Source organism: Vigna umbellata, chromosome 2 (assembly GCF_029865625.1).
Source record: "Vigna umbellata cultivar VRB3 chromosome 2, Vumbellata_1.0, whole genome shotgun sequence".
In the NCBI taxonomy this organism is placed as follows: Eukaryota; Viridiplantae; Streptophyta; class Magnoliopsida; order Fabales; family Fabaceae; genus Vigna; species Vigna umbellata.
Genome location: NC_142166.1, coordinates 1,736,571 through 1,758,712, shown reverse-complemented (window position 1 = coordinate 1,758,712; position 22,142 = coordinate 1,736,571). Strand labels below are relative to the sequence as shown.

The window sequence follows — 22,142 nt, the reverse complement described above, 5'->3', positions numbered from 1 at the left end:
GATTTTGTTTGTCTTATTAATTTATTTATTTAAATTAGAAAAATATCCAGCTTAGTGTTAGCTGGATGATGAATGAGAATGAGAATATGATATTCCTTAGTCGCATTTTGGGTCCTACTTTCCAAAAGACAAGGAATCATAGTCCCTATATTTTAGGTTACTACATTTTCTCTACTTTTCAAACCATTTGCTTCATCCTCAAATAACCATTTGGTACTTCTTTTTGTTATTTTGAGCTAAAGCTTTCTTTTGTTTCATATAGATCTTGTACAGTTTTAAAAAATTACATAATTTTAATTTCTATTGTTTATGGTTTATATATATAAACATCTACACAAATAAAAGTGTAAATTCTCTATCCATGTTTTATTATTTCCTCTTATCCATTTATTATCTTAGTTGGATATAAAAATAATATTTCGGATTGTATTATCATGTGAAGTTAGAGTTGATATTCACATAGTTTTTAAAAAGAAATAGTTTGTTTACAGCACTTGGACTAATACACCAAACCACTGCTACATATACATCTTAAACAAAATATCCAAGACTCACGGGAATCATCCGTCTTATCATCTATTTCTCGCTTTCACATATAGGTTCCTCTGCTTACATTAATCATCACTACTTTAGATTTAACTTTTTAGTTTGGGTAATATGTTTGGTTTTGAAGAAAATAAAATATATAAAAATATGGTGACAATTTTCAAAAATTTGTCAAAAATTCTTTTTAGCTATTTTCAAAACTTTTGGATTTAGTTATTTGTATAAAATTTTCAAAACTTTAGCTATTTTTTAATTATTTAATTTGAGAGAAGATATTTGGTTTCGATTATTAGAAAATCGAGGTTGATAGTTGTGTCAAAAGTTTTCAAAATTTTTACCATTTACTTAAATATATTATTTGAGAAAGGATATTTGGCTTTGTGCGTAGATAATTGAGACCATATAACTTTGTGACTTCAATTTAAAAAATTAAATAAAATTTCAAATTATCAATCATTTTATTTTAGTATTTTATCTGAGAAAGGAAATTTGGCTTTGGTTGGTAGAGAACTGAGATCATATACCTATAGGACTTCATTTTCCCAATAACCAAAACAAAAAAGTTGAATAAAAATTCAAAATTATCATAGATTTTAATATTTTTATTTTATTTGCAAACATTAGGTTTCAATTCTTTATAAAATCGAAGTCAAAAGTTTGTCTAGATAAAATTAGGCGTAATATTTACCAAATCCTCACCATTCTATCTCTACAATGACATTTTCGAACATCCTCTACTTCGTTCATCACTGCTTGCAATAGCTTCATTCACCACTATTTGCAACGACTCTTCTCTCTCTTCCCTTTTACGTTCCACTTCTCCATTTCCCATTTTTTTTGTTCACTAATATTCACAACCCTTTTATTATTTTGCATTCCACCACCACTGTTTGTTGTTATCGCCACTGTTGTTTGCTTTTCTATTACCCTTAAGTCCTTCTCGCAATCTCATCATCCCCATTCTCATCGTCACCCACCAATATTCTTCTTGTCTTTTCTTTTTATTGTGAAAGTGAAAGGCTTATATGATACTTTTTTTTCTTAACTTTTGGATTCTAACAAAGTAATGTTTTTGTATATTTTTTCAGGTTTTTAGTTCTTTACTTTATACTCTAAGCATTTGGAAGCCCAATTATAACTAATTTCATTCCTTCCAGGTTCATAAAAGTTTAATATTTTTTTTACTAAAGCCAATTACCCTTAAAATTAAATAACATTTTTATATCAGAAAGGGTATTTGATGTGAACCTCATTTACAAAAGGGTTGATGGAGGATCTTTAGTGTTAGAACCTTGAAAGAAATTTTGAAATTTAGTAAAAAATTGAGAAAAAAATGTAACATCCCAATTTAGTAATATAAACTACTAAAATGAACCTTACATTAATAATGATATAACAGAACTACAGATCTTTCGAAGAATAAAATTCTTCACCTGAAGAATAAGAGTAGAACCTACTCTACAAGTGTCACTCCTAACTTCCCGCTGAAACAATTAAAAGATTTTATCCCTAAGCTCACACCATTAAAGTGATCATCGCAAAAGAGAAACAACAAACAAAGATAGACCACTAAGGGTAAGCTAGTTTAAATAAAATAAGACGATTATCTTTATCAACTATATTTCATATAATCATACATAGACATTTCCAACATAAAATACTTGATGCAAGACGCTACACTGACTTTGACCGTCTGGACTTAGAATGATTGCCAAGTTATGGCAGGTCGTGCACTCGTGTTGGCCTCAACTACTTTGCAAAGTCATTGCCAATGAGTTTCACCCTACCACACTCATGAAGTTAGTCCGTTATCACTCACATTGGATCATACTGGAAGCACCCAAGACTAGGACCTCCTGCTACTCCTCACGACATGGATCAATCTTCTTTACATGAGAGTGAAAGACCATTGGAGTTTCAGGATAACCCCCAAGACTGAGCTTCCTGCAATCATTTTAAACTTACACAGGGCACCACCATGTAACCTCTCCGTGAGGATCATGGAATTACGTCCATCAACCATACTTTCACTTTAAAACTTAACTCAAGACATGAACAACCAATTACTATAACACATGATCATACATACTTCATACTTAGGCTAGAACTTCATTTAAATTAGATTAAAGCAAGGATGAAAATAGTGAACTAAACTTAGACCATTCGCTTAGTGCACACTATCGCATAGCGAATCTAGAGACTGCTCACACAGCGACCCATCTCGCTGTGCGAATAAACTTCTAGTGATACCATACTTCACCCACTCGCATAGCGCCTTCAACTCGCTATGCGAAAGTCTAGACAGTGGTTCATACCTCTCAAACACTCGTTGAGCGCACCCCTTCGCTATTTGAATAAAAAATGGTAGTAGTCCTAGACCCCCAACCAGTCACATAGCGCCCCGATTCGCCATGCAGATCATCAGATAGAGAGCAAATCTCTCAAACCATTCACATAGTTCACCAGTTCGCTGTGCGAATGCCCTGGTAGAGAGCATCTTGTCAGGTGCGACTCGCTGTGCAAATCTATTCGCTCAGCGAGTCTGCATAATTTGTAGAACGAAAATCTGCAGAATTATGCAACTCAAACCCCACTTACCAATTGTATCTATTTTTCCCAACTTCTAACACTCCTAGGTTATGTTATATACTTAATTAGACCTGACTAAGTGATTCTAAACCTCCCTAACATCAATCTAAATTGTTTATGGATCAATTCCTACTCTAAAACATCAAATTTATCAACTTAGGGACCCAAATCACAATCTACCACTTTGAACCTGTTTTTGACCATTTTGATGACTCAAACAAGTCACATTTGACTTACCCAAACTGTCCCTACAGACCAATTGAGCATCTAACCTCTAGTTCTTATTTTCACTACCCCACTTCCTCACCAATGACCTACAACAATTATAGATCACTTCAATTTCAACTAAACACCTTCCTAACAGATTTTAAACCTTTCATACCCCCACTTACAGATCATACAACATCCAAACATACTTAATTACACAGATCATAAATTTGCACATTATCACATTCAAGTTACACTTCACATATATTTTAAAATCAATTTCAGTTCAACCAACTCAATATTCACAAATTCATCATGCATATACTATCAATCTTTAATTTAAAACAAACCCAGCTTCACTTACCTCTGAGATATACAACCCAACTCTAGAAAACTCCAATCGATGCTTGCACCGCAAGGTAACTCTAGGAAACCCTACAAATTACCAATTGGTGATAGAAAATCCATCTTAGTACCTAATTGAGCTGGAATTTGAAGAGGAGAATAACCAGATACATGCAACATAAATCGTTGCATGATCACAGTCCATGAACGTACGGAGGAAAAAGGGGAAACAACTTACCGGCTCAAAACAAGAAATTGATCGGTAGAGATTGTTGCCCTTGACGCAAGGATTGTCTAGGCACTTCTTGATCGTCGAACAGATGATCCAAGAGTGAGAAAGGTCAGAGAGATGGTAGAGAACTCCAGAAAAGTAGTTTCTAGAGATATGGTACATTTTAAAATAATGAAACTCGTTTATAATAAAATTATTTATAATAAAACCATTTAATATTAAAATAATCAAGTCTCATTATTTTTAGACTACCACCACTTCTAAAATACCATTTTCTGGGGTTTCACATTCTTCTCAACAAGAAAAATTTTCGTCCTCGAAAATTCACTCATCAGATAGAAGGAACAACCTACTCTCATCACATTTTCTATTACAACTACCAATTTGACAAAGATACTACTCCCCAACAACCTTACTAACATGAAAACCTTGCCTCTGTGCTAAAATGCTCTAGTGTTCAATAGTGTAGATTGGTCTAGCCATTATTCTCAAAACAAATCTGAACCCTTAAATCTCAACTCTTAAGAACCTTTCTTTCACATATTCAACCATATTGAGATTGCCACACTGCCAACCCCTCATCTATCCTCTGCCACTTCTTGTAAATCTTCTTCTAAAACCTCTGCTAGCCTGGACTTCAGATTAACCCTTGACTGATACTTTTTTGCTTCCTCTAAGAACATCTATACCACTAACCTGATCACTACAACTTCTAATTTAACTACCAATTGTTATGCTTTTGACTACCTTTATCCATATCCATTTTTAAGACTTCACATTGTTATATTGATCCCCCACTTTTGAGTAACATAGTTTTCTACTATGTTATCCCATTACCAAAGTAGAACTCTCTTCAATTGCAGCAAGAACAACAATTTTAGCACCCCATCTTCACTTTGTTAACCCTGAACCTTATGCATTTCTTAACCCACTAGTCGGCAATCATACTAGATTTGTATCCTCCTCGACTTGAGATCACTAGCTTGATCAGTACCAAGCCTACTTATGATACATCTCAACTAGGATTGTTTGAACTGCACTTTCTCAACTATTTTGAGAAACCCACTAGTTATAACATTTCAACTATACTAATGAAATCACTGTACAACTTCACTTCAGACCCCAATCTTCATACTCTTCAACCAACTCTTACTCAATCCTTACCAAAACAAGAACTTGAATCTCCTCTTTGTTCAAACCATTTGTTAACATTTCCTTACCTCAAGATTGACACCATAACTTGAAACCATAACTCAACTCATCTCCTTGATCCCCTGACCACTTACTCTGTTCATCGCCCATTAATACTTTCCCACTTTAAGGTTGACGCTGCAACTTGAAACTGTAGGATAACTCTGTCTTCTCTAACTCTTACCTATTTCCTACATGGATGAACTCAATTCTGACTTTTAAAGATCACTACACATTCTCAACTCATTCTCAAATATTGACATCACCACCCAAACCACCAACACCTGATTATGATAGCTCTTCATGCACACCTCTTAATGATAAGAACATCCCCATCATTATCTTGTGCTACTCTGATCCTCATACTTCCTTACTCACTAGTTTACTGAAAAGAACACTTCCTTCATGACAACTATAACCAGAAAATAATCAACCTTGAAGAACCTTCTTCAAAACTGTTATGATCTTGCAAAACCCTAAGAACTCTTCTCTTGAACTAACCTTTTCATTCCATTACCTCAACATTATTTCTACTCCTCGAAAACGTACATGCTTGAACCCACTCCTGATTGTTAAGAATTATACTAGACTATTCCAGCCTGCCCTCTACTTCTCTTCTAAGATTCTTCAACCTTGTAGTTCTCCCTATGATTACACTAAGTCCAAACAGCACTGCTTTAACCAATCCACTACTTGCATCTTGCACTCCTTATTCTTAACAAGAACTATCCCATTATGAACTATTAACCTTGGTTCTACTTTAGACACCAATGTAATAGTTAACCTCACCACTCTAATGTGAAAATTTTAGTGCCTGCTTCAGAACGCCAACCGAAAACTCTTACATCAAAAGACTTACTCTTCACTTCCACACTTATCCTCATTTTCTAAGTTGATTCATACTTGAGGTATACCCACTGACTATTCTTCTTGAAAACACTACACTTCTCTTGAAAATAAAAAACCACTAGAAAGGAGATTGGAGCACAATCAAACCATCCTTGCGATCGTACTCCTATCTTATAAAAGAACCAACTTCATCTTTCCTTCACTTACATTTGTCAAACTTCCTTGATTCGCATAACACCAATTCTCAACTATATCTTAATCCACCCTTAATGCATCACCACTGCTTTCCTTCTCTCAAAACAAGGAACACCTCTGGAAAAAACTAAAACTCCTTTAGAACAAGGGTTATAAACAACTCATTCTCTCATAATGTCAAACTTCAGATTTGCAAAGAAATTACTTCACATAAACCTCCAACTTAATCACTTTGATAACCTCTTCAAATGCCACATAACAAAGAAATCTTCATGAAAGCCCTACCATAACGAACATTGTCAACATACCCTCAAACTTTCTTCAAGAATTACCTCTTCAACTCAGAACTTCAGAAACACAAAGCTTGCCTCTGAACCTCTGAACCATAGAGTACCATCACCCCTCAAGCAAACTTTCTGACTCGCTCTGAATTTCACAGTCTCACTATCTTCTATAACCCAACATCCAAAAACTTCTTCTCTCTTTATTAAACTCAATCGGTCACTCAACACCACCACAAAACCATTCCTGATGAAAGTTAACTTCAACTCAATCTGTATCCTCATATCCTTGAAGATCTCCATCAACCCAACTCAATCGGATCATCTCGCTAATCACTTCAACAACTTATATTATAAACAACCCCTTTTTATCTGTTTTGAGACCTTTCTCTTCCCATTTCCTCAATCATCGTGCTCTTAATTCCCTAATGTTACCTTGTCCTACCAAACTAACATTCTGATGTACTTCTTCCTTCAACACTTGAAACCTTTCATCACAGCCCATGGTCAAACCTTTCTTCTATGCGAAGTACAAATCTTGAAACATCATTTTAAACATGACTCTGAATCATCCACTTGTTGAGAAAACTTGACTATCTCCTTCCAATTATTTACTTAACTTAAGATCCTTACAATACTTCATTCTTCTTCAAAGACCTCATGTTCTCTCAACTTGGAAATTCTGCCTTCTACTAATTTCTCCTTAAATCTGCTCTATGTCTTACACAACTGCTTCTCAAACTCTTCTTCGTCTACTTCCTTTCTAGATATTGATTCCCTTTGGTCCACTTTAAAATTCCTATTCCTTTCTTAACTCAAGATTCAAACCTTCCACCATTTTTTTATTTAGATATCAACCATTGCTGATACACACTGACCCATGTTACCAATCTCACCCAATGCTACTCTGTTGCTCAACAACGCTTTCCTTTCTTCTAACCTCTGTCGTTACTGATATACTGAACCAAACTGATTTTCTTAAACTTTGCTACACCCATGCTTACCCAAAGCTCCTTTTATTCTAGCCTTTGAACTTAACTCTTCTTGTGAAACGTACGATATCTGATCTTCTGACTTTACTCTTAAAAACTTCTTCACCTAAAAACATTCCTTATCAACTTCAATGTATTCACTCATCCCTTGAAACCTAAATGTTGGTCTTCTAACTCCTTATCTTCGAGGCAAGAATTTGTCTCAAAGGCCTAAACCAATTCTAAAGTAGGTATACAGGTCAAGTTGTCCTTGAATCTGCATTCCTCTACCACTATAGAGCACAATACACTACCACAAAGGCAAGAACAAGACAAGAACGACTGTCGACAACAACACTAGAATCACAACCCTTTCTTTTTCTCAAACCTTCAGAATTAAGAAAGGACAATCATCTCTGGTAAAATTCATGAGTGTGCACCCTCATTACTTCTATCAAGACGTTTTCTGTTCTTAAAACTTTCAGTTAGATACATAACTATATTGTCTACACTGGGAGGAAATGGTAAATCATACCATTTAGACTCAATTCTTCACAAGGAAGACATGAAAACCCACAATCCATAGGTCCTACCATTAATGTAACATCCAATCTTAGTAATATAAACTACTAAAATGAACCTTACATTAATAATGATAGAACATAACTACATATCTTTCAAAGAATAAAATTCTTCACCTGAAGAATAAGAGTAGAACCTACTATGCAAGCGTCACTCCCAATTTCCCGCTGAAACAACTACAAGATTTTATCCCTAAGCTCACACCATTAAAGTGATCATTGCAAAAGAGAAACAACAAACAAAGACAAACCACAGAAAAGAAAGGGTAAGCTAGTTTAAATAAAATAAAACAATTATATTTATCAACTATATTCGTACAATCATACATAGACATTTCCAACATAAAATACTTGATGCAAGACGCTACAGTGACTTTGACCGTTCGGACTTAGAATGATTGCCAAGTTATGGCGGGTCGTGCACTCGTGGTGGCCTCTACTACTTTGCAAAGCCATTGCCAATGGATTTCACTCTACCACACTCACGAGGTTAGTCCGTTATCACTCACCTTGGATCATACTGGAAGCACCCAAGACTAGGACCTCCTGTTACTCCTCACGACATGGATCAATCTTCTCTACATGAGAGTGAAAGACCATTGGAGTTTCAGAATAACCCCCAAGACTGAGCTTCCTGCAATCATTTTAAACTTACACAGGGCACCACCATGTAACCTCCCCGTGAGGATCATGGAATTACGTCCATCAACCATACTTTCACTTTAAAACTTAACTCAAGACATGAACAACCAATTACTATAATACATGATCATACATACTTCATACTTAGGCTAGAACTTCATTTAAATCATATTAAAGCAAGGATGAAAAGAGTGAACTAAACTTAGACCATTCGCTCAATGCACACTCTCGCATAGCGAATATAGAGACTGCTCACACAGTAACCCATCTCGCTGTGCGAATAAACTTTCAATGATACCATACTTCACCCACTCGCATAGCGCCTTCAACTCACTATGCGAAAGTCTAGACAGTGGTCCATACCTCTCAAACACTCGTTGAGTGCACCCCTTCGCTATTCGAATAAAAAATGGTAGTAGTCCTAGACCCCCAACCAGTCGCATAACACCCCGATTCGTCATGCGGATCATCAAACAGAGAGCAAATCTCTCAAACCATTTGCATAGTGCACCAGTTCGCTGTGTGAATGCCCTGACCGAGAGCAAGTTGTCAGGTGTGACTCGCTGTGCGAATCTATTCGCTCAACGAGTCTGCATAATCTGTAGAATGAAAATCTGCAGGATTATGCAACTCAAACCCCACTTACCAATTCTATCTATTTGGATATGTAGAACGAAAGTTATGAATATGAGATTAAACTGGACAGAGATTGAGATGCTATAATCTAGAAGAAGAATTAAAAACAAAGAAACAAAGATAAAAATAAAAGGAAAGAATCACTCTTCCACAGGAGGCAAACACACAAAGGATGGAAAGTCCTTTGATCTAGTCAAGGATTCTTGAATCACTCAAGAACCTAGGAAAATCACTCTTACTAAGATATAAGGGATAAAATCCTAATTTATCTGCATTGAAACTTGACTTGTGCATTTGATCAAAATAATTAAATTCATAAAGGCTAATGTCTATGTTTCCAAAATTTAACCTTTATTATAACTTGAAAATAAAGTCAAACTGAAATTTGCTAATTAATTGATCCAAAAATATAATTTGTTCAATAATTTTACAAAAATTGGAGTATTTTAAAAACAAACTTTGTTTGACTCTTTGATCGAATGAGGGCGTATAATTCCTCGTCACAATTCTCCTTCAAGAACTCCAACAAGAAAAAGATAAGATCAATATCCTAGAAAGAAAAAACAGAAAATTTAAAATAAGTTTTTAGATAAATAATAATTGTATAAAAATGAACGTCAATTATTAGAATCTATTTTATAATTTGAATATTTTATTGTTAGAATATTATAATATTATTAGAATCTGTTTTATAATTTGAATATTTTATTATTAAAATATTATAATATCATCTCGTTAAAACCACCACGACTGTTTAAATTCTTTTCTACGTTCGCATATAAAGATAAAACACAAGTTACAATTAACTTTCTTTTTTCTCCTCTCTTCAACAACACAATTTTAGTTTATTTTTTAAATCTAATTAAATAATTTTAGTTAATCTAAATAAATAAATAGATTATATTATTTTTATTTTAGAAAAAAAAACTAGATGCTGCAATTATTATTAAAAGAGTTTTTTGTTGGCATGATAACATATTGAAACTTTTTCACACTGAAGTTTATTATTCTCTTTGTTAAAAGTACAAATGTATAGACATAAATAAAGATGTACTTAAAATTAAAATAATTTTAATGGAAATAAATAAAATATAACATCGTTGGTAACAAATTACAAATAAATAAGTATTTTTAAAATAATTAGAATAAAAGAATTACTTATAAAAGATTAAGTTAAATGGAAAAGAAAAACATAAAACCATGTAAAGTTAAACTGAACTTACGCAAACCAATATGTAAAAATAAGAAAAATTAAATCACACGAAACTTAAAATAAAAACAGCTGACAAACACAACACAAAGTATAATAAAAGTATAAGGTTTAAACCCTCTCTTGGTCCTCATTTTTGTATGAAAATCTCAGTTTGATCATCATTTTTCATCTGTCTCAATTGGGTCATATTTTTTGTAAAAATGAACACATTTTATCCTAACCGTTAAATTGTAACAAACGGCGTTAAATTAAAGACACGTGGTGCAGAGAGAATGTGTTGACGTTTGTTCTTCGTTTACGTGGAGTGTTTTAATTAAATAAACAATGGTGATTTGAAAGGCCACGTGGTGATGTTTTGACTAGAACCAGATCTTCTCCTCCCTCCCCCTCTGCTTCCTCCCCCATTGTTGCTCCATCGGCGCCACCTACCATCTACAACACAATCACAGACCAAAAAAATGACATTCTTCTCGATTCAGTTGCAGATACACAACCTGAAACCCCTGCAGCAGTTAATAAAGAAAGCATACACATAAGAAAAATCACCTAAACAGAAAAAAAAAACTCCACCATTTACAATAGAACAACTGAAACTCTCAACCATTTCGAAATTCCACACAATCCATCTACAAAACACGTAGCATAATGCATTCGCACACCCAACCCAACCGAAACACGAAAATCCCCCAATTCAAAAACAATGCTCACAGTTTAGCACACCAAAAACGAGAATTGGAAACTCGCAACCAATCAAAATCCGCAAGGCAGTGAACTCGTGGTTCGAAACCAATTCAAATTGACAGTCAGCGAGAGAAAGAACCCTAATTGGAAGTGTGCAGAACTCCATTAGAGAAGACAGAGGGGGGGGGGGGGGGTTTCATCCTAATTATTCAATTAGGATTTCAAATTTAATTAATAAAGTTAATTCCTAAAAGAAACCTTATCCCAGATCAATTTCCTTTCCCATATCAATTAAAAAGATAGCGTATCCATGGCTACCTTAACAATAATCCTACGTTGAAATCCCCATTTTGGGGTTGTCCCTTAATTGGGAGATGGGGCTTTCTCGGATGCTCACCTGATTCATTTTGGAAGAGGAGCTTGATTCTGATAAGGCGTAGATACCAGCCATTGCTTTCCACCGATGCAAACAGGTTTTTCACTCACAAGATGCAGTCTTTGGTCTTCTAGAAAGGGGAAAAATCTCTGACGCTCAAGAAAGGAGATACAAAATCTAAGCCCTAGTAAATTATTTCTCACGCCGCCACGAGCCACCGTAAATGCCATTTGGTTGCGCCATCGCGAGCATTTTCCTTGCCCCAGATAAAAGATCAAAACAAAGAAGAAGAGAACGACCAAAGGTTGCCATGTCATAATCTCTCAAATTAAATAAAAATTTCACGTAATAAAATATTTTGACATCAACGTATTAATTATGTAACACGTCAGCACCAACTAACGCCGTTTGTTACAATTTAACGGTTAGGGTAAAATGTGTTCATTTTTACAAAAAAATATGACCCAATTGAGACAGATGAAAAAATGATGACCAAACTGAGATTTTCATACAAAAATGAGGACCAAGGAAAGGTTTAAACCAAAGTATAAACATTCAATACGGAATGTACATACACATGCATTATTAAAACCATGGAACGTGTACACATTTATTGTCTAAAAAAAAATTCGAAGAGAACTAATTATTAATTGATTTAATTTAATAATGAAAATATCTTCTAGGTTATGCCAAATCGGACTATTAAAACAAGATTTAGCCCTCGTAAAATTGGTGGACCAAAAGGTAGACTAGCTTGTCCTGACCCACTTATTGTTTTCTATTTTTATTTTAATTTTTAAATTAAAAATTAAAATTAAAATAATTAAAAAGATTAAATTATTTTTTATAAATATATAAATATATAATATTATTATAACTTAAATCATTAATACTTATAAATTAAGATTTGATCTTTAATTTATTCAATTAAAAATATAAATTAATCAATTCAAAGTTTAGAAAATATTTATATAATTAAATATACTTTGGCAAGTTTTTAGGTGGCTAATTATTTTTTGATAAACCAAAAGTGAAATAAGTCAAAATAGATAGGTCTAACCCGTTTTGCAATTCTTATTCCTTATATGTTAAACTAATAGAAACTATTGTTAAACTACTATGAATTGAATCTAATTGTTGGAATCACACACTATTGACAATGAAAATAACATCCTTTAAAGAAGATATATCAGTCAAAAAATTAGATTTCACTAATATATTACTATCAAAATTCTTAACAAAGAGAAGATTCATTTCACAACACAATTATTATTAAGATTAAGGCAATTGAGCAAGTACCACAACAAGTTATACGATAAAAGGCTCCATCATTGTTACTTAAGCTAAAAAGGAGTCTCATTGTGCACCATCAAAATAAATCATAATCATTAAAATATATGACTTGAAACTTAATTTCTTTATGAATGACGAATCACGATAATTTTTTTACTTGTTATTATAAAATAAGAGTTACAGCAAAATTTTCGTTGATATAAGTTGACAAAAGAACAAGAAATATATACAATAATATATATGTTTTCATCATCTATTAAAATTATTTTACAGTGACAACAATAAGATGTGAGTGTTGATTTTTCAATCATGTCATTCATGTGCATATTTTAACAATGATAAACAAGAGAATTTTGATTTGTTTAGCATAAATTATTTCGTGTAAAGCAAGTATTAGACGGAGATAATAGAAGGTGCATTTGTATGTGAATTGTTATTATTTATCGAACGTTTTAATTTATTCTTGATTATCTCTTTAAACTTTGTTTCGAAAGTATTTTGATTCTGTTTTAAATGTATTCAAACTCCCTTTATATAATTGATCTTATATTTCAATGAAAACTTTTATTATTTAAATTAAAAATGAGGCTAATTAAATATAATGTAATTTAATTATAAATAAATAAAATAATTATATACATAAAAAACTAATTATAATTATTTCTTAGTTTACAAAAAAAATCTTCCTTTTATAAAAGAAAATTATTACAGAATTTTCATTTGTTTTTAAAAAACGATTACATTTTTTAAAATTATTACAAAACTTGTTTGACATAATTTTTTTTAAAAAAAATGCTAACATCATATTGATTTTATTTAATTAAAAGAAAAAACATTGAAAAATAAGTTTAGTACATTAAAAATATGAAAGTGTTATGAACATTTTTTAACAACTTTTTGTCCGCTATTAATTCCTTAAACTCAGTTTTTTGAGGATCCTTAGATTCAGCTTTATAAAGTAATCTCAACAAATTAGCTTGTGAGTAATGATAAAATAAAATGAATGATGCATGGATGTATGTTTAGTCTTTCTGAGGTTTTTATCTATTTATTTTAGGGTTAAATATGTTTTTGGTCCCTTAACTTTCAGCGAAAATTGAAATTAGTCCCTCTTCAAAACTTTAGACTAATTTAGTCCCCAAACTTTATAAATGTGTGAATTTAGTCCTTTTAACCAAATTTTGTTAACTTTATTTGATGTTTCAAACACATTTATCAGTGAACATTGAAGCAAAAATGTGTCAAACGGAATAAACAACTCAAATGCTATCATGAAACGCACTTAAAACATCAAATAAACCTAACAAAATTTAGTTAAAAGGACTAAATTCACACATTTTCAAAGTTTGAGGACTAAATTAGGCCAAAGTTTTGAAGAGGGACTAATTCCAATTTTCGCTGAAAGTTAAGGGACCAAAAACATATTTAACCCTTTATTTTATAAGCTATCAATGGTAAACTTGTGTATAATAAATCATAGTTACGATTTTAAAATAATTATATACATACACAAAAAAATATAAAATTTTTAAAGAGTTATATAGTAGATACACAATTTTCTCTAGCTTGTGTGATAAATATTATTGTTATTTAAAAATGAGTGGTGATTGTGTAAGAGAGGGACTTCAGGTGTGAATGATGCATAGACAAATGGCATTGCAACTATTGATGCAATGCAAACAAAATTGATTTCTCGATCAATTAACATGAACATTTTCTTTTTGATTGTATTCCAAATATCAACATCAATGTTTTTTTTTCAATTAATATAAACATTGTTTTCAATTAACATTATAATTCTATAAAAAGAATCATTCATGCAATTAAGATAGTATGAACTGTTTAGAAGTAATAATTAATTACATCAATAATCTTTTATAAAAAAAATTAAACCCTAGTTTTCTTAAATTGGACAACCCCTTTAAATAGGTCAGATTCAATCTCATCACAAGCTACCAGATTTGGTGGCATATTGTGTTTGATTAAAATTGATAAACTAGCACACCTTGACATATCATCATTTTACCTAATGTGAGTATAAAGATGAAAACAAACATAACATTTTGCAAAATATTTTACCCAAAAAACTCAAACAATGATGTTCCAAGAATAAATATTTTACCCATTTGGGAAATTTCAATAATTGCTATTGAAAAACCACTCTGCTATTTGAATCCCACAACTTCTCAGGTTCCTCTGCTTTGTTCCTGCTATGCCACTCTATTTTCGAGAGGGCCAAATATAAACTGAACCTGGTGCATGAATTCAACGTTTTTTTATTAATACCACTGTTATTTATTATTCTTTGTAATATGAACTTAATATTTTAAAGATTTAGGGTTTAGGTTTAAAAACAACTGCAGAGGATTTTTATAGATGTTACATTTCATGCTAACTCATTGGTTATTAAAAGGTTGGCATTATGTGCAATCAAAAGGACATTATCTGCATAAAATGTTCTGATTTTTTTTCTGCATAAAGAAGTTCATTTCATGGTCCTCTGATTAAGGAGATGCACATGCATCAATGTTGATACATAAAGGAATCTGCAGCACAACCCCTTTGCATTAAAAAATACGACAAAACTCTGATACAGTTTTTCATGTGCATTTGATGTTGTTCTCTAACCAGAATTGGAAATTTATCTCAATAAACTATGTTGACACTTGATGTAAGCTTTTTTTCTTTCCAAATTACTGAGATGAGACTCTGTTTCTAATTGGAGAACAACATTAAAAAGCAGCGAAAGATCAACATCTAAGTTTTGTCCTAAATAATACACACAACCTATGATCAGACTAGATGTAAGAGAAATACAAATGCAATAAAACAAGGGGCCAAGACATGTCCTAGGAAGGCATTCATACTTGTTTCCAATTGTCAACACTGTCAGATATCACCATTACCTTGCTGAGCCTTTGACTCATAGAAGAGCCTTACAGTTGAGTAAATGGTAGAGGGTTCAGCCATGGCACCATTGCCATAATCTCCACAAGCTAACCTCTTTGTAACAGGTGGGATGAGAGAAATTCCAAGCTCATCAATGGCGATGAGATGCCGCTCGGTGAAAGGATTGTTCCACATAAGAGTGTTCATGGCTGGTGCAACAAAAAATGGCTTGCTGTAGTCCCAGGCTCGCACAATGCATGTCAGTAGATTGTCACACAACCCTCCAGCAATCTACAACATATATTCAACTTACTTTAACAGAAACTCATCTGAACCCTATAAAAGATGTACACACAAAACTGAACACCAAAAGATGGACAGAAAAACACATCATTGGTTGAACTTGCCTACACTGTGTAAGAATAGGTATGTCATAGACATGCTAGTTTGTTTAATCTATTGTGGAGAAATATAAGCTATACCACCATTTTGTATACTAAAGATATGCTTATAAGAACTTATTTACAACTTATTTAGGCTTTATCTTATGACATAAGCACTTGTGCAAATGTCTACGAGAGAAAATGAAATAACTTATATTAGTAATTGGATTAAATATGTTTTTAGTTCCTAAGCTTGGACGTGAAATTGGAATTCGTCATTATTCCTCAAACTTTAATACATTTTGGTCTTCAAACTTTAAAGTTGAATGAATATAGTCTTTTTAATCAACTGCGTTATATTTTTTTGATGTATCCAACACATTTTAGTACGATGTTTGAGTTGTTTACACTGTTTTGTCAATATGGAACATTGTTTAACAAATCCCAAAAAAATCAATGTCATCAAGTTAAAAGGACTGTACTCATTCATTTTTAAAGTATGGACATCAAAATGTATCAAATTTTGGAATAGGTACTAATTCTAATGTCAGGTTCAAGTTAAAGGACTAAAAACATATTTAACCCTTAGTAATTATGCAGGGTAGCTTTTGAAAACAGTTTATAAGTTATAACTTTTCTGAGAACAGTGTAATCACATTTTCTTTTCAATTATAGAAACAACCAAAGCATTTATTCAATAAGAACTTTAGTTGTTTACCTTGCCAAGGGTGTTTGCTGATAATGGAGCAATAACCATGATATCAGCCCATTTGCGAAGCTCAATGTGAAGCACATTATCACCAAGTTTCATCCAACTAGACCATTCATTGTCATCAGTGTATAAAGTTACATCCTTTGGCATTGAAGCTCTATCAATGAAATGCAAAGATGCATTTGTGGCAACTGCTCTTACATCTGCCCATTCAGAGAAACAATGACACAGATTTGCAAATTTGACAGCAGCAACACTCCCACTAGCAGCAAGCAGAATTCGGGGCCTCCTTGGTGCAGCATCCACAGCCATAGTCTCTCCCTCAGCACTTACAGCCATCACCCAGAACCTTCCACAATGATCTTAAATTTCCATGTTTTCAAACACGAGTTTCAGCTCACTCATTAAAAACCTTCAAATTGGTAAACTAAAACCCCTTTAGATGACAGTTTATAGTTACTAAATACTTGAATCACATTGGTGCAAAGGGAAAAAAGGAAAAAAATCCTTAGTTATTGAACTAAAACTCAAATATACATGCATCTAAAGCTAAGTCTAACCATAGCCATACACAGCTAGCTTAACACCAATGAGAACATGTACCTAAAAGTACTATATTCCTGTTAAGATAAAGCCTTTATGACGATTTTTTCTATAAATACATATTGAAAAGAAAAGAAAGGTAAACTGAATTAAGTTTCTCTCATAAGCTAAAATTAATTTATGCTCTTCAACTTTTCCAGAAGCTCTTAACCCAATCTCTCTAAAATCTGAGGTGAATTGGTTAATTTTAACTCACTAAGAAATTTGATTATTTTGCTTTGGTGCTTCCCTTGGAAAGAAATATATTATATCAGAAGCAAAGGTCAGTATCCTACATATGTTAAGAAAAAGAATTTAATTCTAAGAAATGGTAAGACTAACTTCTTACCCTTAAAACAATTAAAAATCAACCTACATTATAGATCACCCCAATATTGTTCCTATAGTAATTAAAACTTTACCACTTATTTATAATTATTTTTAGTCGTTATTCATATAATTTTTAGTTCCTAGAAAAAAAAAAAGACTAAAAGTGATTAAAAATTGCAGGTGTCTAAACAAAAACGATTTTTTTTTTTAATATTGGAGTCAGAGAAACCAAACATGTAATTAAACCATTATTATTAAAATCAACAATTTACAATTCATGAACATCATGATTGAATGGAAATATAAAAAATTTAACCTTTTCCCTTTGTTCCATTTAATCTTACTTTAAATTATAATATACATTAACAGGTACAGATAATCCAACACATCAGAGTTCAGCAATACAAATTCATAATTACCTACATAATGCATTCCCTTCCCCCAAAACAAGAACCCTAGAGAGAGAGATTTCCTGCTTTAATAATCACAAATCATTAAAATAGAACAAAGCAGATTCTACAAAGAGGCCTAATTTGAACAGTGAATTCGGATGAATTTGGAGAAGAAAGAGGAACAGTAGTGTCGAACTGAATCCTAAATTGAAACAAACATGTTTTAAAACCAGTTCCAGGGAAAGTACAACCCACAATTTCTATTCCCAGGAAACCTCACCATAGATTCGATCTACTATTTGTTGAAAAAAAAATATATGATGGGATGATGAAAAATGAAGAAAATATAAACAACGAAAAAGAAAGATGAACAGAACAAAGAGTGAAAGTGAGATCAAAGAGAAGAAGTGGAACTAACCTAACCGAATGAGGGTGATTTCCCTGACAACACAACACAACAGAACAACCTCGCAACCAACTGACGCCGACAACACAATCCGTGTTTCCTGTTAGTGTTTGCGCTGTCAGCATTCAAAAACAGATCCCGCTGCGGAACTCACACACAGTAAGATATAATTCTTTTCAAAAAGGAAATGGATCAGAAATTATTTTTTTTACCAAGTCATGGTGATTAATTTTTTTGAATATAGACCTCTTTTATATGATCAATTTATTTTGTTTTTCTTCTTATTTTGTACTATTAAATTTTTTATTTTTATGGAGTAATTTATCGAAACATGTTTGTTTGTTTCTATTAACTTTATGTTTATTATCACAATTTTAAAATAACTTGCCACACTTATTCATATTACCTTAAATATCAATTGATTTTTTAGAAGTTAACAGATAAAAATCAAACATTATACTGTTCATCTAGGTTTATATTAATATAATTCTTATTATAATATTTTTAATGATAAATATCTTATCACTATTAATAATAAAACATATTTTATTCCACTAATACAATTTTTTTTGGGAAATGATAGACTTTATATTCATAAAGTTGCTACTTTTAAGAGACCATTGTAGATATAACTTTAAAAATTATAACAGAGAGATACATTAAAAGATATGGTAATATAATATTTTTACACAAATTATATTAGCATATCGGTTTTTTACTAAACTAGACAAATTTGAAGAAGAAAAATTATTGTTGTAGGCAAAAATTTTTCCAACCAATAATAAGAATAGATAAGTCAAGGGGTCATACGACTTTAAATGAAGAAGTCGTGTCCCCTGCACGATTTCATCCTATACCATTGATCAGGTTGAAGTCCTACATCCAAAAATGACTTTAGGATGTTGTAATCGATTATCAAGCATTGTAATCGATTACAACGTGTTAAAGTCGTGTAGGGAGGACACAACTTTACCTCAGCATGTTATATGGGCATAAACTCTCTGATAATCGATTACAACTATGCTGTAATCGATTACCAAAGGCATTTTGGTGTTAAATGAAATATATTTTTTTGTTCTTGACATTTTAGTTTTGTTGATTGTGTTACACAAAAAAGAAATTGTCATTATAATTTATTGAATCGAAAAACAAAATAAAAACCTAAAACAAAATTTATAAGAAATATTAATATTAATTAGTGAATGGATTACAAAATGGTAAGATTAATAAATAACTATTGACGAAATGGACATGTCCCCCTATGATAACCTTCGTTACTTCAGTAAGAGCATATTTTCGACTGATATGAAGTGGATTGATCCATCTTATTACGGATTATATTTGTAGTTGGTCTTTCAGATGTCTTGCGTCGCATTTGAGGATCTGGTATGAAGTTTGGACCAGTATATGCAGACCAATAATCTTCATTTTGGATTGGATGAAATTATACTTCGTATGCCTTGTAAATGTTGTTAAGACTGTAGACTGGATCGATATATTGAGTTAGTGGTATATGGCAATATGCACAAACGACAATGACATGATGACATGGGAGACGAGTAGCTTGGAAGTGACCACAATCACACCACCATTCAATTAGCCTGACATTATACGAAATTGGATGTGTGCGATATTGGTGAGGTGTTGAAATTTTTTAAACATCAAATTCAGAATTTTCACGATTGTACCACTGAACATGACAAAATGCGGATTCTTGTTGATTTTTTCGAATAATGTCGCTGATTTCTTCAGGAAATTGGTGACCTGCTTGTAGCATGTAGCGTGCTTTTAATCCTCGTTCAACAAACCATGATTATGTTCTCTCAAATGTTGTTTTGATGAGAGCACAAATTGGTAATGAATGTGATCCCTTTAAAACAGAGTTCATGCACTCAACAAGATTAATGGTTATATGTCCATATCTTCTCCCTTCATCAAAAGCTTGAGACCATTTTTTTAATGAAATTTTATCTATCCAAGCAACTTGTTGGGGGTATTGGTCTCTCAGTGTTGTAAGCTCTGCCGTCATAGTGGGGTGCTTGACCTCGTAAGCATAATAAATTAAAAAATTTGAAGAATTTTGTTAACAAAATATAAACTGTAAATTGGTAGTAAAATTTATTGTAGTAGTACCTAAATTGATGAATTATTTTTTGAGTTCTTAATTTTTGAATTTGTTGTTGAAGTTGAAGGCTAAATGACGTATGCAATAAAGAGAGTTCAAACCATCTTCTTCCCAACCATCTTCTTCTGATCTTAATGCTGATAGGATACCCTTTCCTCTGTCAGTGATGATGCAAATATTTTGTTGAGGGCTAATATGTTCTTGAAGTAGTTGAAAGAACCATTCATGACCTCCTTTGTCTCACCTTCTACAATGGCAAATGCTAATGGAAAAAGATTTCTATTGCCTTCCTGAGCGATGACGGTGAGCAAAGTTCCATGATATTTGCCTGTTAGAAAGGTTTCATCCACTTGGAGAATGGGTTTACAATATTTGAATCCTTGTATGCAAGGACCAAAAGACCAGAAAACTCTTTCCATAACTTAGTAATTACTGTCAGTTTGTCCATTAATCTCCATTGGAGAACCAATGCATTGCAAAATTGTACCAGCATTTGCATCCTTCATTGCATGTAATCACTTGGGCAGATGTTTATAGGAATTTTCAGTCACCAAACTACATAGCAAGAGCCTTTTGTTTCGCGATCCAAGCTTTTCTGTATGATACAGAATATCCGAATCGAGCTTTAATATCTGCAATCAAACTCTTGATGGGAACAAAGGGGTTTGTCTTGACAGAATTTGATACGATTGCAGTAATATGATTACTATCAAGATTTGTATGATCTTGAGATAATATGTTTGAGAAACACGTATGTTGTCCTTTGATATTCTTGATTTTCCAATGTTGACAGACTTTGCTATAGGCTGCCCTTAAACGCCATTGACAACCGTTGTGGCATTTCAGACATCGTATAACATAAATGTTAAGCTTGGATTCAACAACGTTGTATTTGTATCCGTTGTTGATGTGATATTGTTTGATTGCATAAACGGTTTCCTCCTTTGATTGGAACTGCATACGGTCATGTAGCTCTAGAATGACATATTGAGATGATTGTGTCATGTGATCATCCTCATTGTGTTCATCGCCAACTATTTTATCCAATTCATCATCTGTGTTGAATTCATCAACATATCTAAGATTAAAGGTTATTCGTCCATGATTTGTGATGATGAAGATGCGTTGAAGTTCCACGCTGCCATTACGAATCAGTGGTTTTCACACGAGAAATAGAAAGATTGTGTAAATATATTGGATTGGAAATATACGAAGTAGGAGGAAGTGTGTTGAATATGAATGCGAGGAACGAGTAATATATATAATGGCATATGAATTTGCCTTGGTGCCCATGAAAGTAAGTAAACTTTTTAGACGAGTACTACGATTCATTAACACAATTAGCTAAATATAGGGTGCATATTGTATCACAGAGACAATCATGACCTTTCACTTCATTCAGTAAAGTTAATTGTAAAAGTTGTTGAATAAATTTAATTGATGTATAAAAATATTAAATATTAAACACTATATATTATATTTATTTATTTATAAT

The 22,142-nt window shown here is 32.5% G+C and overlaps 1 protein-coding gene across 3 annotated transcripts; it reads right to left on the bottom strand.

Annotated features, from left to right (window-relative positions):
* Positions 1-14,625: 14,625 nt before the first annotated feature.
* LOC124823580 (phosphopantothenoylcysteine decarboxylase HAL3a) lies at positions 14,626-18,683 on the bottom strand. 3 transcript variants are annotated; one of them, XM_047295812.2, is made up of 4 exons: positions 18,535-18,683; positions 16,819-17,224; positions 15,735-16,008; positions 14,626-15,080 (listed from the first exon to the last, which is right to left on the bottom strand). In XM_047295812.2, the coding sequence occupies exons 2-4, from the start codon at positions 17,149-17,151 to the stop codon at positions 15,049-15,051; spliced, it is 639 nt and encodes a 212-aa protein (XP_047151768.1). In that variant the 5' UTR covers positions 17,152-17,224; positions 18,535-18,683; the 3' UTR covers positions 14,626-15,048. The 3 variants fall into 3 exon arrangements, with proteins under 3 accessions (XP_047151768.1, XP_087962365.1, XP_087962366.1); XM_088106239.1 differs by lacking the exon at positions 18,535-18,683 and adding an exon at positions 18,144-18,345; XM_088106240.1 differs by lacking the exon at positions 14,626-15,080 and having other exon boundaries at positions 15,305-16,008; positions 18,535-18,682.
* Between the last annotated feature and the right edge of the window lie 3,459 nt (positions 18,684-22,142).

What these genes read in the sequence shown, in the direction of transcription:
- LOC124823580 (XM_047295812.2), bottom strand. Translation starts at nt 17,151, where the DNA reads ATGGCTGTAAGTGCTGAGGGAGAGACTATGGCTGTGGATGCTGCACCA. An exon ending in CAGCAAACACCCTTGGCAAG is followed by an intron (nt 16,009 to 16,818) that starts GTAAACAACTAA and finishes TATATGTTGTAG; the next exon opens with ATTGCTGGAGGGTTGTGTGA. An exon ending in TGAGTCAAAGGCTCAGCAAG is followed by an intron (nt 15,081 to 15,734) that starts GTAATGGTGATA and finishes TTCATGCACCAG; the next exon opens with GTTCAGTTTATATTTGGCCC.